This window comes from Lithobates pipiens, unplaced genomic scaffold (genome assembly GCF_037356315.1).
Source record: "Lithobates pipiens isolate NorthernLeopardFrog02 unplaced genomic scaffold, aLitPip1_a1.2 Scaffold_8, whole genome shotgun sequence".
In the NCBI taxonomy this organism is placed as follows: Eukaryota; Metazoa; Chordata; class Amphibia; order Anura; family Ranidae; genus Lithobates; species Lithobates pipiens.
Window position 1 is genome coordinate 169,434,711 of NW_027507903.1, and position 12,046 is coordinate 169,446,756.

Here is a 12,046-nt window from a genome sequence, read left to right on the forward strand (position 1 = left end):
TACCATTCATATCACTGCAACTTCAAGTCACAACCACAGACTTCAAAGTAGTTCCTGCACTACTTTGGTCTGACTTTGATGCAAGTTGAGGTCCATAGACCTCAGGTTTACACAGGCATTCCTTGAATTTGCGTCAAAATCGCAGCAGTGAAATCACGGTAAAATCTCGGCAAAATCGTGCAAATTTGAAATCGCAGTAGTATGAAATGAGCTTTATGCTGGCCCTACACTATACGGAAAACCGTCCGAAACCATTTTCGAAAAACGAACCAAATGATAGTGCCATCATGTAATGACGATAAATCATTCAGTAGACATAAATGAATCCATTTTTTGTTTATTTTTTACATATACCTAGTGCAAACAGTTTGGATGGGTAACTTTTCAATTTATTGTTCGTTCAGCAGAAAATGTCTAAACTTGACCTTCATTTTTTCAGCTCAAAAACGTCCCAACGCTTACCAAATTTGTGCCCATGAATACAAAAAACAAACTAACTGGTCAAATGACCGAATTTTCGGCCAATTTTTCGTATAGTGTATGGCCAGCATAAGACTAGGCTCATTGAAATACGTTTACTTTTCTGGTGTAAACGAGCCCTAAAGCAATGGGTGTTTAGGAAGAAGATTTCAACGTGTATAAGTCTTTTTATGGTATCAGCAGGAAACAAACATTTATATGGTCTTGTGTGTGTTCAAAAGCATTTGCGGTGTGGTCAGGTGCGTTTCTGCATGTGTTTTGAAATACATTCATTTTTCTTGCATATGCGTTTGTACTGCGTTCATTCTGCATTTATCAAAAAAAGCACCTGGCTGCATCTGGTGTAAACAAGCCCTAAGTCCAGGTTCACACTGAGCTGCGGGAATGAAGCTGTGCGAGTTCAGCTGAACTCGCACGATTTCGCTCCCGCACGTCAGTCCCGATTTCGGCCGCAATATCAGAGACATCTGTGCACAGATGTCAATGTAAATCGCAGCCCGAAATCGCAAAAAGTAGTACAGAAACGACTTTTTGAAATCGATGCAGCGCCGCAAATGCAGCATCGCACCGATTAGGACGGTGCCATTGCCAGCAATTACCGCCGACTGTCAAATTGCATGTCAAATCGCACCAATGTGAACCAGGACTCAAGCAATATATAACTTTAGGGGATCTGGAAGAAGATTTCAGCTTGTAAAACGTTCAGGCCTCATACACACGGACGTTTTAGAAAACGGGTTGTAAAGCTAGTACAGACGGCAGGAAAAAAGCAGCGTTAAAAACGCAATTTTTTCTGTGTTTTGCATTGAATTCAATGCACGTTAAGCCGCGCTAGCTTTCAGCCGCATTTCTCTGTCTCTATTTAAAAATCAATGGTTCCCTATGGGAGCCCACTGATTTGAATAGAAGTCACACCAGAAGTCAGAACAAGATGATCTGACTTTCGGTGCGACTTGTGTGCTGAGGATATTGAGGGTGGAACCCCACGAACATTTAAAAAAAAATTTGCGTGAGGTCACCCCCCAAGACAATACCAGACCCTTCGGTCTGGTATGGATCTTAAGGGGAATCCCCACACCAGCCCCCCACACCATATCCCCACACCAGCCCATTTAATAACATGGAGTGGCGTTCTTAAGCCGCAAAAAAAGCTAAAAAAATCCGCTGTAAAAATGTCCGTGTGTGTGAGGCCTCAAAGGTGTGTTCAAAGGCATTTGTGGTGTGTTCAGGTGTGTTTCTGCACGTGTTTTTTTTTTAACTGGTTCCCGACCAGAGCACGCCGATGTACGTCGGCAGAATGGCACGGGCAGGCATATTGGCGTACAGGTACGTCCAATCTTCAATGCCGTCCTGCCATTGCGAGGTCGGGACCCCCGTGAGTCCGGTCGCGGGTCCTGTGGACTCGGTCGCTGCGGGCATACCCGCGATCGTCTCACGGGGCGGCTGAATGGAGGAAATGCCGTTGTAAACAGCCTAGCAACTAGTGACGCTGATCTCTGCTCCATGTGATTGGAGCAGAGATCAGTGTTCACTAAATGAAAGCCCAGCCCCCCCACAGTTAGAAACACACCCCTAGGAACACTTAACCCCTACACTGCCACCCACTGGTTAACCCCTTCACTGCCAGTGAATTTACACAGGAATCACTGCATTTATATAGCAGTGATCGCTGTATAAATGACAATGGTCCCAAAAATGTGTCAAAAATGTCCGACGTGTCTGCCATAATGACGCAGTCACAATAAAAATCGCTGATCGCCGCCATTACTAGTAAAAAAAAATAATAATAAAAAATTATTAATAAAAATGCCATAAAACTATCCCTATTTTGTAAACGCTATAACTTTTGCGCAAACCAATCAATAATCGCTTATTGCGATTTTTTATTTTACCAAAAATATGTAGAAGAATATGTATTGGCCTAAACTGAGGGAAAAAAAATTTTTTTTATATATTTTTGGGGGATATTTATTACAACAAAAAGTAAAAAATAATGCGTTTTTTTCTAAATTGTCGCTCTATTTTTGTTTATAGCGCAAAAACAAAAAACGCAGGGGTGATCAAATACCACCAAAAGAAAGCTCTATTTGTGGTAAAAAAAGGACATCAATTTTGTTTGGGAGCCACGTCGCACGACCGTGCAATTATCGGTTAAAGCGACGCAGTGCCGAATCGCAAAAAGTGGTCTGGTCTTTGGCCAGCAAAATGGTCCGGTCTGTAAGTGGTTAATCAAATACTTTTTATTATTTTATACTGCAGCTATTAGCTACTGTAGTTTCAAGAAACATGATGAAATTCTAATTAATTTAATTACCTTCAAGGATGCAGCCTCCTTGGTCACTCCTCTGTATATTTACAATCTCTCCTCTTTTGTGAGGTGGCACGGATGAGGTAGCACTGATAAGGTGGCACTGATGAGATGGCACTAATATGTAGAATTACATATTAGAGAAATATAGAGAAATACTTGATTTTTTGGAAAAATGTCTAGGGTGCCAACAATTTCGGCCACAACTGTATGAAAACAACATTAACACAGTACAGAGAAAACCACAAAAAAACAAAATCACACCAAACCAATACCCTGCATGTGTGTTCCTATTCAGTGCATTCACTGCGTATTTTTATTTATTTTTCCTTAATAAAATGTTTTTATGAATTGCATTTGCGTGCATTCTCTTGTGTTTGAGGTCTGCGCGGTGTCTTCAATAAACATTTGCAGTGTTCTGGTACAGAAAAATGTGGTATTCTGCAGAGTTTTTTTTTAAACACACGAACGTACTGAAATGCTGTAAACTAGGTTTACTGAAATACGTACATTTTTCTTGCGTACGTGTTTGTACTGCGTTCATACTGTGTTTAAACAAAACGCATCCGGCTGCATCTGGTGTGAATGAGCCCTAAAGCAGTATATGGTTTTAGGAGGTTTCAGTGTGTATAAGACTTCTATTGTGTCAGCAAAAAAAGAAAAAAAAAGAAAAGAAAATAGTAGCTCGTCTTTCAGAGGTAGGAGCTGCCCATGTAGCTGTGTCAGCGAAAGGGTTAAAGGCAGCCTGACAGGAGCAGAGCTGTGCAGTGAACATTAGAGCTGACAATCTAAGGCGAGCGTTGGTGCTCCAGCAGCCTCCTCCTCTCTGGTTGCCTGGCAAACACAGCCAGCCTCTCTCTCACACTTCACTACCGGGTTAGGGAGAGGAGAAAGCAGGCAGCTCCTATCCATCCCTCCTCCTCTTGCTGCTCTCCATCCTTCCCCTCCCTCTCCCCCTCTGCCAGTTCTTACTGTACAACTAGTACACACACACACATACACATACACACGCTTCCACACACTCCTGGACCAGCAGCCAGCATGGAGGTCAGCTAACCCCTACCGGTGGCATCCATACACACACATACACATGCATGTACCACCGTGTAGCTTCACACATAGGCAGCTTCCAGCTAGAAACTCCAGTGCTATCCTCCTCCTCCTCCTTCCTATTGCTGCTGCTGCCTCCCCATCTCCAAAGCCTGGCCATTCATCAGGAAAGCACCAAGGACCCCCCAAGCCTCTCCTCTCTGCCTTACCTAAGCCACCCTCTACGGACCTTGGGGCGATGTCCAAGAGCCTGAAGAAGAAAAACCACTGGACCAACAAAGTCCATGAGATTGTGATTGACAGGAGCCTGGAAGGGGAGCTGGGCTTTGACATCCGAGGGGGGGCTGAAAATGGTCAATTCCCGTACCTGGGAGAGGTAAAGCCTGGCAAGGTGTCCTACCAGAGTGGGAAACTGGTGCCCGAGGAACTAATCCTGGAAGTCAACGACACCCCGGTGGCCGGGCTCACCATAAGGGACGTGCTGGCTGTCGTCAAACATTGCAAGGAGCCCATCAGGATCAAGTGTGTGAAACAAGGTAGGTGTGCGCTCCTCATGGACAACAGGCTGCCGTAGTTTCACGCCGTAGCCATGTATTATTCATAGGCTATCGTGCAGCAAAACATTCCGCACATTGCCCCGGGCTGGGCATGCTGTTCTCTGATCTGCAGCCTCGTGTTGTTGACGTTGGAGAGGAGGCATTGTTGTACCCCCGTTGTCATCGATTGATGGGGCGTTTGGCTGGTGCAGAAGGAAACTGGCATAGAGGGTGGAGGGGTGATCACAGGGGATAACCCCCAACCCTGCAATGCAGCGCCTTGTGCCGTGGGGGGGGGGGTCCATCCATAGCCAGGATGGTGTCTCAGCTGTTGCCGCAGTAACTTTGTGTTTGGAAATGTGCTGATGACTTCCTGGAGTTTGGGATGTGTTGGTGCTGCCAGTGTGACATTGTCAGTGACAGCGATCTGATGAAAGTTCAGGGGGTGGTCACTGACGACTGTGCCTGGGGTGGTTGCGTATTCAAAAAGTTCACGTTGTACGAGTGTGGTTTTGATGTTTTGCATAGGCAAAGCATCAAGGGGGTGGTATTTGCTGTAAGCAGAGCCATCTGATCATCCCTTTAATGAGGGACTCATGATATTGACCCACACTCCATCTAGGGCCTCATTCACATTGGCGCAGAGCTCTGTGCAGCGGGTCGTGTTTATGCACCCGGGAAATGACAGGTGTTCCCCTCAGCTAACCTATCAAAATCAATGACAGCCGGAGAGACGTAGCAGCCCCCACATGCCGGTGTTTACATCCGTACATATCCAGAGCTGTGCGCCCGTACCAATGTAAACACTGACATGTGCTGGAGGATCCATTGAATCTCTCCGGCTGTCATTGATTTTGACAGGCTGGCTGCACAGAACCTGTCATTCCCCAGACACATGAACATGACCCTCTGGGTTTATGTGAATGAAGCCACACAGGCTCACCATACATGCTACAATCTCTGTCCAATCAACCTTAGATCTACCAAAACGATATAATATAGGGACCTACCTAATCTATCCAATCAATTTGTACTCAGTCAGGAAGGGCTTTGTACTACATACGTGTTGGTAGATCTAAGGCTGGGTTCACACTGCCGCACTGAGCCGCTCACAGCAGGGGTCCAGGGCATCCCCGTTCACCGTTTCAGGTCTGATTTCAGTCGAAATTTTTGGCTGAATTCAGACCTGAAACAGACCCAAAAGACACACAGGACCCCTGTGCAATTCTCACCGGAGCCGATTCGAGACATTCACCATCTCCTGACATACGAATTGGATGTGGGGAAACTCACATTCCAATTCTCAATAGTGTGAACCCAGCCTGCAGGAGATCGCAGAATTGGATCATAACGTGTGCGGTAACCCATACACTAAACAAGCTGATTCTCCTATAGATCTACCAACTACCAGTGCAAGGGCTTGCCTGATTTGATATAAATATTGGATTGTTAGATTTGGCCTCAAAGATGTGATAAATCTGAAGGAGAGTGTACAGAGTGTGTACTATCAGATTGTACAGTGTATGGCCAGTGTATTGTCTATGGTAAGGCTATTATTGTCTACGGTCGGACTCTCCGACGGAAAATGTGTGATCGGATCTTCTTGTCAGAAAATCCAATCATGTGTGGGCTCCATCTGACTTTTTCCGTCAGAATTTCCGACACACAAAGTTTGAGAGCAGGATCTAAAATTTTCCGACAACAAAATCCGATTGTTTCAATTCCGATCGTGTGTGTACAATTCCGACGGACAAAGTGCCACGCATGCTCAGAATAAATTACGAGACAAAAGCTATTGGCTACTGCCCTCTTTATAGTCCCATCGTACGTGTTGTACGTCACCGCGTTCTGACCGATCGATTTTCCAACAACTTTGTGTGACCGTGTGTATGCAAGACAAGTTTGGGCCAAAATCTGTCAGAAAAAATCAGATTTTGTAGTGTCTGACCGTGTGTACAGGCATTAGATTGAGCAAATCTATAATATGAGTACTTGACAATGCAATTCATATAATGTGTATGGAGTCAGGTGAATGGGTAGGCAGCAGAAGCATCTGCCTTGGGAGCTTCAGCCAGAGGGGGGGCAAAATATGCACAGGGCCTGCATCCTATACTGCTCCTGAAATGGAATGGGGGGGGGGGGTCACACCTTGGCTTTGTCACCTTAGCTGCTGAAGGACCTTGTCCCATCAATGCTTGTCTTACATGGTTATTGGGGATCGACGGACCATACACTATACAATCTGATTGTACAATCTACTTCAGATCTACCATCAACTATGTGGTATAAGGCAACCCATAGATGAGTCCATTTCTTTCATTCAACCAACAGGTTGAATGGAAAAAAAAAAAGGACTTGATTCTCTCATCCATACGTTCGATGTGGATGGAGGTTTCTTCCCGCTGAACTATTGTATCCTGATCTGTCATCAGAATAAACTGATCAGTGCTTCTGGCTTTAGACTGCAGCGCTGTTTATGTAGGGAAAATCCGACAGGGCTGCTGTACAGAACTGGATTGGTAGAACGACTTCTGTATAACCACAGTGCCCATACATGGATCAAAATTCGGTCAGTCCCTGCTGAACCAGCCAAATGTTGATCCATGTAAGGCCAGCTTAAAGACCTTCCGAATTTGATGCCAATTAAAAGGATTTTTTAGGTTCTCCTTATAATACTTAGCTTTGGTAAAGCTTGGCGATTGTACAGAAATTGTACAATCACTATACAATCTGATTGTACCATCTCCTTTAGATCTGCAAACAACTATGTAGGGTAGGGCCCTGTGCGATAGGATAGAAATTGACTGGATTGTATAGGTTTTTCATTATATTACACAACTTGAGTAAATGAGATTGTACAGGGATTGTACAATCAAATTGCAGTGTCAATGGTCACCATAACATCTACCATCAACTATGTAAGGCAAGGGCCTGCCTGATTTGATACTAATTGACTGGATAGTATAGGCTTGTTCCCATATTACATTATTTTAGTAAATATGTACAGAGGCTGCACAATCCGATTGTATAGTGTATGGCCAGCCTAAGAAGGGCTACGAAGCACTTTTGTAAATAAGTGTAGATATTTTCATTTGCTTAAAGTATAACTATAGCCATTTATGGATGGATAGGGGATGACTAGAACCCCTGTCAGGTTTTATTGCTATCGGGGGGCTCCATTAGTCCAATTGTCTAGTTCTGGGAGGACATCCATGAACATCCCCTCAACACCCCGCCCCCTGGGGCACGCATCGGGCGCACTTGGCTAAAGGGACAATCACAGCAGCCCTTTACCATGACATCAGCTGTGCCCACTCACAGTTGATCACATGTAAACAGACTTGCTGATTATTGGTAGTCCTTTCCTCAAGCACTGTGTCTGTATGAGGAAAGGAAAGCTGTTAACTGGCAAGGCTGTCAACACACTGTTTACACTGATAATCAGGACACTAATCATAAGTGACCTGCCTATCAGTGCAGCCCTATCAGTGCCAATCTGTGCCTATCAGTGCTGCTTATCAGTGCCCATTAGTGTCGCCTATCAGTTTCCATCAGTGCACCAATTTGTGTCCATCGGTGCTGCCTATCAATGCTGATCATGGCCAATCAGTGTAGCTTACCAGTACCCATCAGTGCAGCCTCATGAGTGTACCTTCATCAGTGCCCATCAGTGTAGCCTTATAAGTGTACCCTCATCAGTGCCCATCAGTGCAGCCTTATAAGTGTATCCTCATCAGTGCCCATCAGTGCAGCCTTATTAATGTGCCCTCATCAGTGCCCATCAGTGCAGCCTTATAAGTGTGCCCTCATCAGTGCCCATGAGTGCAGCCTTATAAGTGTACCCTCATCAGTGCCCATGAGTGCAGCCTTATATGTGTACCCTCATCAGTGCCTGTCAGCGCAGCTTTATAAGTGTACCCTCATCAGTGCCCATCAGTGCAGCCTTATAAGTGTGCCCTCATCAGTGCAGCCTCGTGGGTGTACTTTCATCAGTGTCCATCAGTGCAGCCTCATAAGTGTACCCTCATCAGTACCCATAAGTGCAGCTTATCAGTGCCCATCAGTGCAGCCTTTGTGCATTTGTGTAAAAAAATAATATATATATATATATATATATATATATATATATATATATATTTCATATGGGTACAGTGTAGCGTGTAGCATGACCGTGCAACTGTCATTCAAAGTGTGACAGAGCTGAAAGCTGAAAATTGGCCTAAGCAGGAAGGGGGTGAAAGTGCCCGGTATTGAAGTGGTTAAGTTAAGTAGGGGAATGCCTTTCATGGTTTTGCAATACATCAAACCACATGTCGTGTAACAGGATCAGTGCTTTGCCGGCTGGTGACAAATCCAGCACTCCCATCAGTACCAGCGGTGTCTGAGACTTCACAGTCATCCTGTCTGTTTCCCTTTAGAGGATTTCCCTTTACTTCCTGTCTGGTTAAAAAAAAAAAGATGTCACCAGGACAGAAAGTGAGGGGAAATATCTAACATAGCCATGGATAACAGTAAAACCTAACGGGGTTCTAACCTTTCCCTGCTCAATCCCAAACTAGAAGCAACATTTTGACTATCGATACACATTTAATGACTTGTCATATAAAATATAGGACAGGTGACAGGTCAGTCACCATATTTAATAAGACTGCATTGAATAATATCCCCCAGTGTCTAACATTTGTATCTCTTAGAAGCTCAGATAAGAATGTTCATGTCGGAGACTTTGCACATACATGGTTTACCTGCTTGTTTTTTCCTTGCTGGAATGAAGGTCGGGGGTTCAGGAGTCATGGGCCACCTTGACCTGGTATAAATATATAGAAAATATTGGTCAATGGTATTCATAATGAAACTATCACTAACAGCAAGATGATAACATATACAGTAAAACCTGTATCTATTACAGCAGGGCACAGGACATGTGACCCCGTACTTTTAAATATGCTCAGAAAAATTCATTTGGAAAAATCTGTTTCAGTCATTCAATGATAACATATGATATAACATACCTGAAGGACCTGCTCCACAACCAGTACTTGGAGGTGACTTGGTGGCCCCAGTCCGTTAATATGACTTTCAAACTAGTTCACCTATTAGCTAGGCTAGGCTATTAGCTAGGCCAAACCTAATTAGCTATTAGCTAGGCCAAAAACCAAATAAAACTGATACTGCCCAAATACCCCGACCTGTTATCCCAGCCCACATGCTATACTGTTTGTAGGTACTGGTTGGGTTGAATACCAGCTCGTCAACCACGTATATGACTACACCAAAATGGCTTGACATTATTATTATTATTATTTTTATTATGCTGGGGGCCTTGTTAGCATTATTAATTATTATTCGGCTAGGGACCTTGGTAGCATTATTATTAATATTATTATTATTAGGTTGGGGGCCTTGGTAGCATTATTATTATTATTAGGCTGGGGATCTTGGGTGCCTTATTATTATTAGGCTGGGGGGCCTTAGTAGCATTATTATTATTATTATTAGCCCGGGGACTTGGTAGCATTATTATTATTAGGATGGGGGTCTTGGGTGCCTTATTATTATTATTAGGCTGGGGGCCTTGGCAGCATTGTTATTATTCGACTGGGGGTTGTGGGTGCCTTATTAGGCAGGGGGCCTTGATAGCATTATTATTTCTATTTCTATTAGGCTGGGGGCCTTGGTAGCATTATCATTATTAGCCTGGGGGTCTTGGGTATCTTATTAGGCTGGGGGTCTTGGTAGAATTAATATTAAGCTGGGGGCCTTGGTAGCAATATCATTATTAGCCTGGGGGTCTTGGGTGCCTTATTTTTATTACGCTGGGGGGCTTGGTAGCAATACTATTATTATTACTAGGCTGGGGGCTTTGGTATCATTATTATTATTCTTAGGCTGGGGGCCTTGGTAGCATTTATTATTATTATTATTATTATTATTATTATTATTATTATTATTATTAGCCTGGGGGCATTGGTAGCAATACTATTTATTATTATTCTTAGGCTATGGGCCTTGGTAGCATTATTATTATTATTAGCCTGGGGGCCTTGGTAGCATTACTATTACTGTTAGGCTGGGGGCCTTGGTAATATTATTATCATTATTATTATTTGTATCCTCATTATTTTTAGGCTGAAGGACTTGGTAGCATTATTATTATTACTAATAGTATTATTACATTTAAAATACATGTTGGCATTAAAATTGTAAACAGTGTACGCCAGTTGTTACTGGTATGGGCTAGGGACCTTGTTTTTAATATTATTATTATTATTATTATTATTATTATTACTACTACTATTCCTATTTTAAAACATCTTGCCATTAACACCTTTATCACTGCCTAACACATATGTGCAGTGGCAAAAGGCTGTCAAAGATAGAAACATCTCAGTCCGGACTAAAGATCAAAAGCTATCCGGGACCGACTTTCGAACATGTGCCCACCAATCACTGATCCTCCCTGGGCATTTAGAACTGTTTAAAGCAGGGGTCTCAAACTTGCGGCCCTCCAGCTGTTGCGAAACAACAAGTCCCATGAGGCATTGCAAGGCTGACAGTCCCAAGCATGACTCCCACAGTCAGAGGCATCATGGGACTTGTAGTTTCAGCTAGAGGGCTGCCAGTTTGAGACCCTTGCTTTAAAGGGAAGTCAGGGTGAGTGGGAAGGGGTTACAATTTTAAGCATTAGTATAATTGTGAATATTGTGTGGATCAGTTGTTACTGTCATCACACAGGTTGGGGACATTGGCGTTCTTGTTATTATTATATTTAGAATACATCTTGTCATTAAAAGTTTACATTATCATAATTATAAATAGTGTGTAAACCAGCTATCGCTGTCATCACATAGGTTGGGGACCTTGATGTTGTTGTTATTATTATTTATTATTATAATTATTACATTTTTAATAGATCTTGTTGTAAAACTCACACATTATTATAATTGTATATAACTGTGAGCGAGTTGTTAGTGTCATCACACATCCCACATACCTTGGTTGAAGAACATCAACAAGTTCTACTATTGAGATGTATAAATGGATGGGTAAGCCCGGTTAAAAGACAATACAAGGAAACAACTACAAATGCAATCAGCCTAAAGCTTAACAGAAAATAATTAAAATCTGAGCCCAAGTGAATAAAATCCATTCAGTGTTGTAAAGTGGTGGACAAATACAGCTTGATCAGAGTGGCTAGTATGCGAAAACCACTTCCATCGATGAAGAATAATCTCGGTACATACAAAACAATTGAGCAGAATGTCACTTCATCAGTACAAAGTGCTGTATCGGAGTCATCTGAACGCAGCGTGTTTATATTACTATTGTTACTTTTTTATTATTGTAATTAAAATCATTCTACTTTGTTGACGCATCAACTGATGTGCAGCTGTGTCTTGCATTGAATAATGAAATGAATTATTGTTGGCAGTAAAAATAATCCCGGGCAGGAGCTCATGTGTGACATGTTACAACTTCCATAATACCTAGCGCTTTATTTTAAGCAGGGTTACTGTGTGTCAGATTAATGACAGCTCTGAGGGATGAGAACAGTCAGGTTATTTACAAGAGATGGAGCTCCTGGTAACACTGAAATGATCTCATGATGACACGGCTCACATCTCTACCAGGCCCCTCCAGTGACATGAAGTCATCCTCTGTATGTAACACT

At 43.0% G+C, this 12,046-nt stretch overlaps 1 protein-coding gene across 10 annotated transcripts in view; it reads left to right on the plus strand.

The window, feature by feature from the left end:
• Window positions 1-3,674: 3,674 nt before the first annotated feature.
• The window catches only part of MAGI2 (membrane associated guanylate kinase, WW and PDZ domain containing 2), a 1,006,736-nt gene continuing 998,364 nt past the window's right edge, over window positions 3,675-12,046 (plus strand). For all 10 annotated transcript variants that reach the window (XR_013271122.1, XM_077474033.1, XM_077474035.1 and 7 more), the window contains exon 1: window positions 3,675-4,374. Coding sequence is in view for 9 of the 10 variants with exons in the window: in XM_077474033.1 (XP_077330159.1) it covers window positions 3,879-4,374 (496 nt within the window). In the remaining variant the exon portion in view is untranslated. The remainder of the gene's footprint in view (window positions 4,375-12,046) is intronic.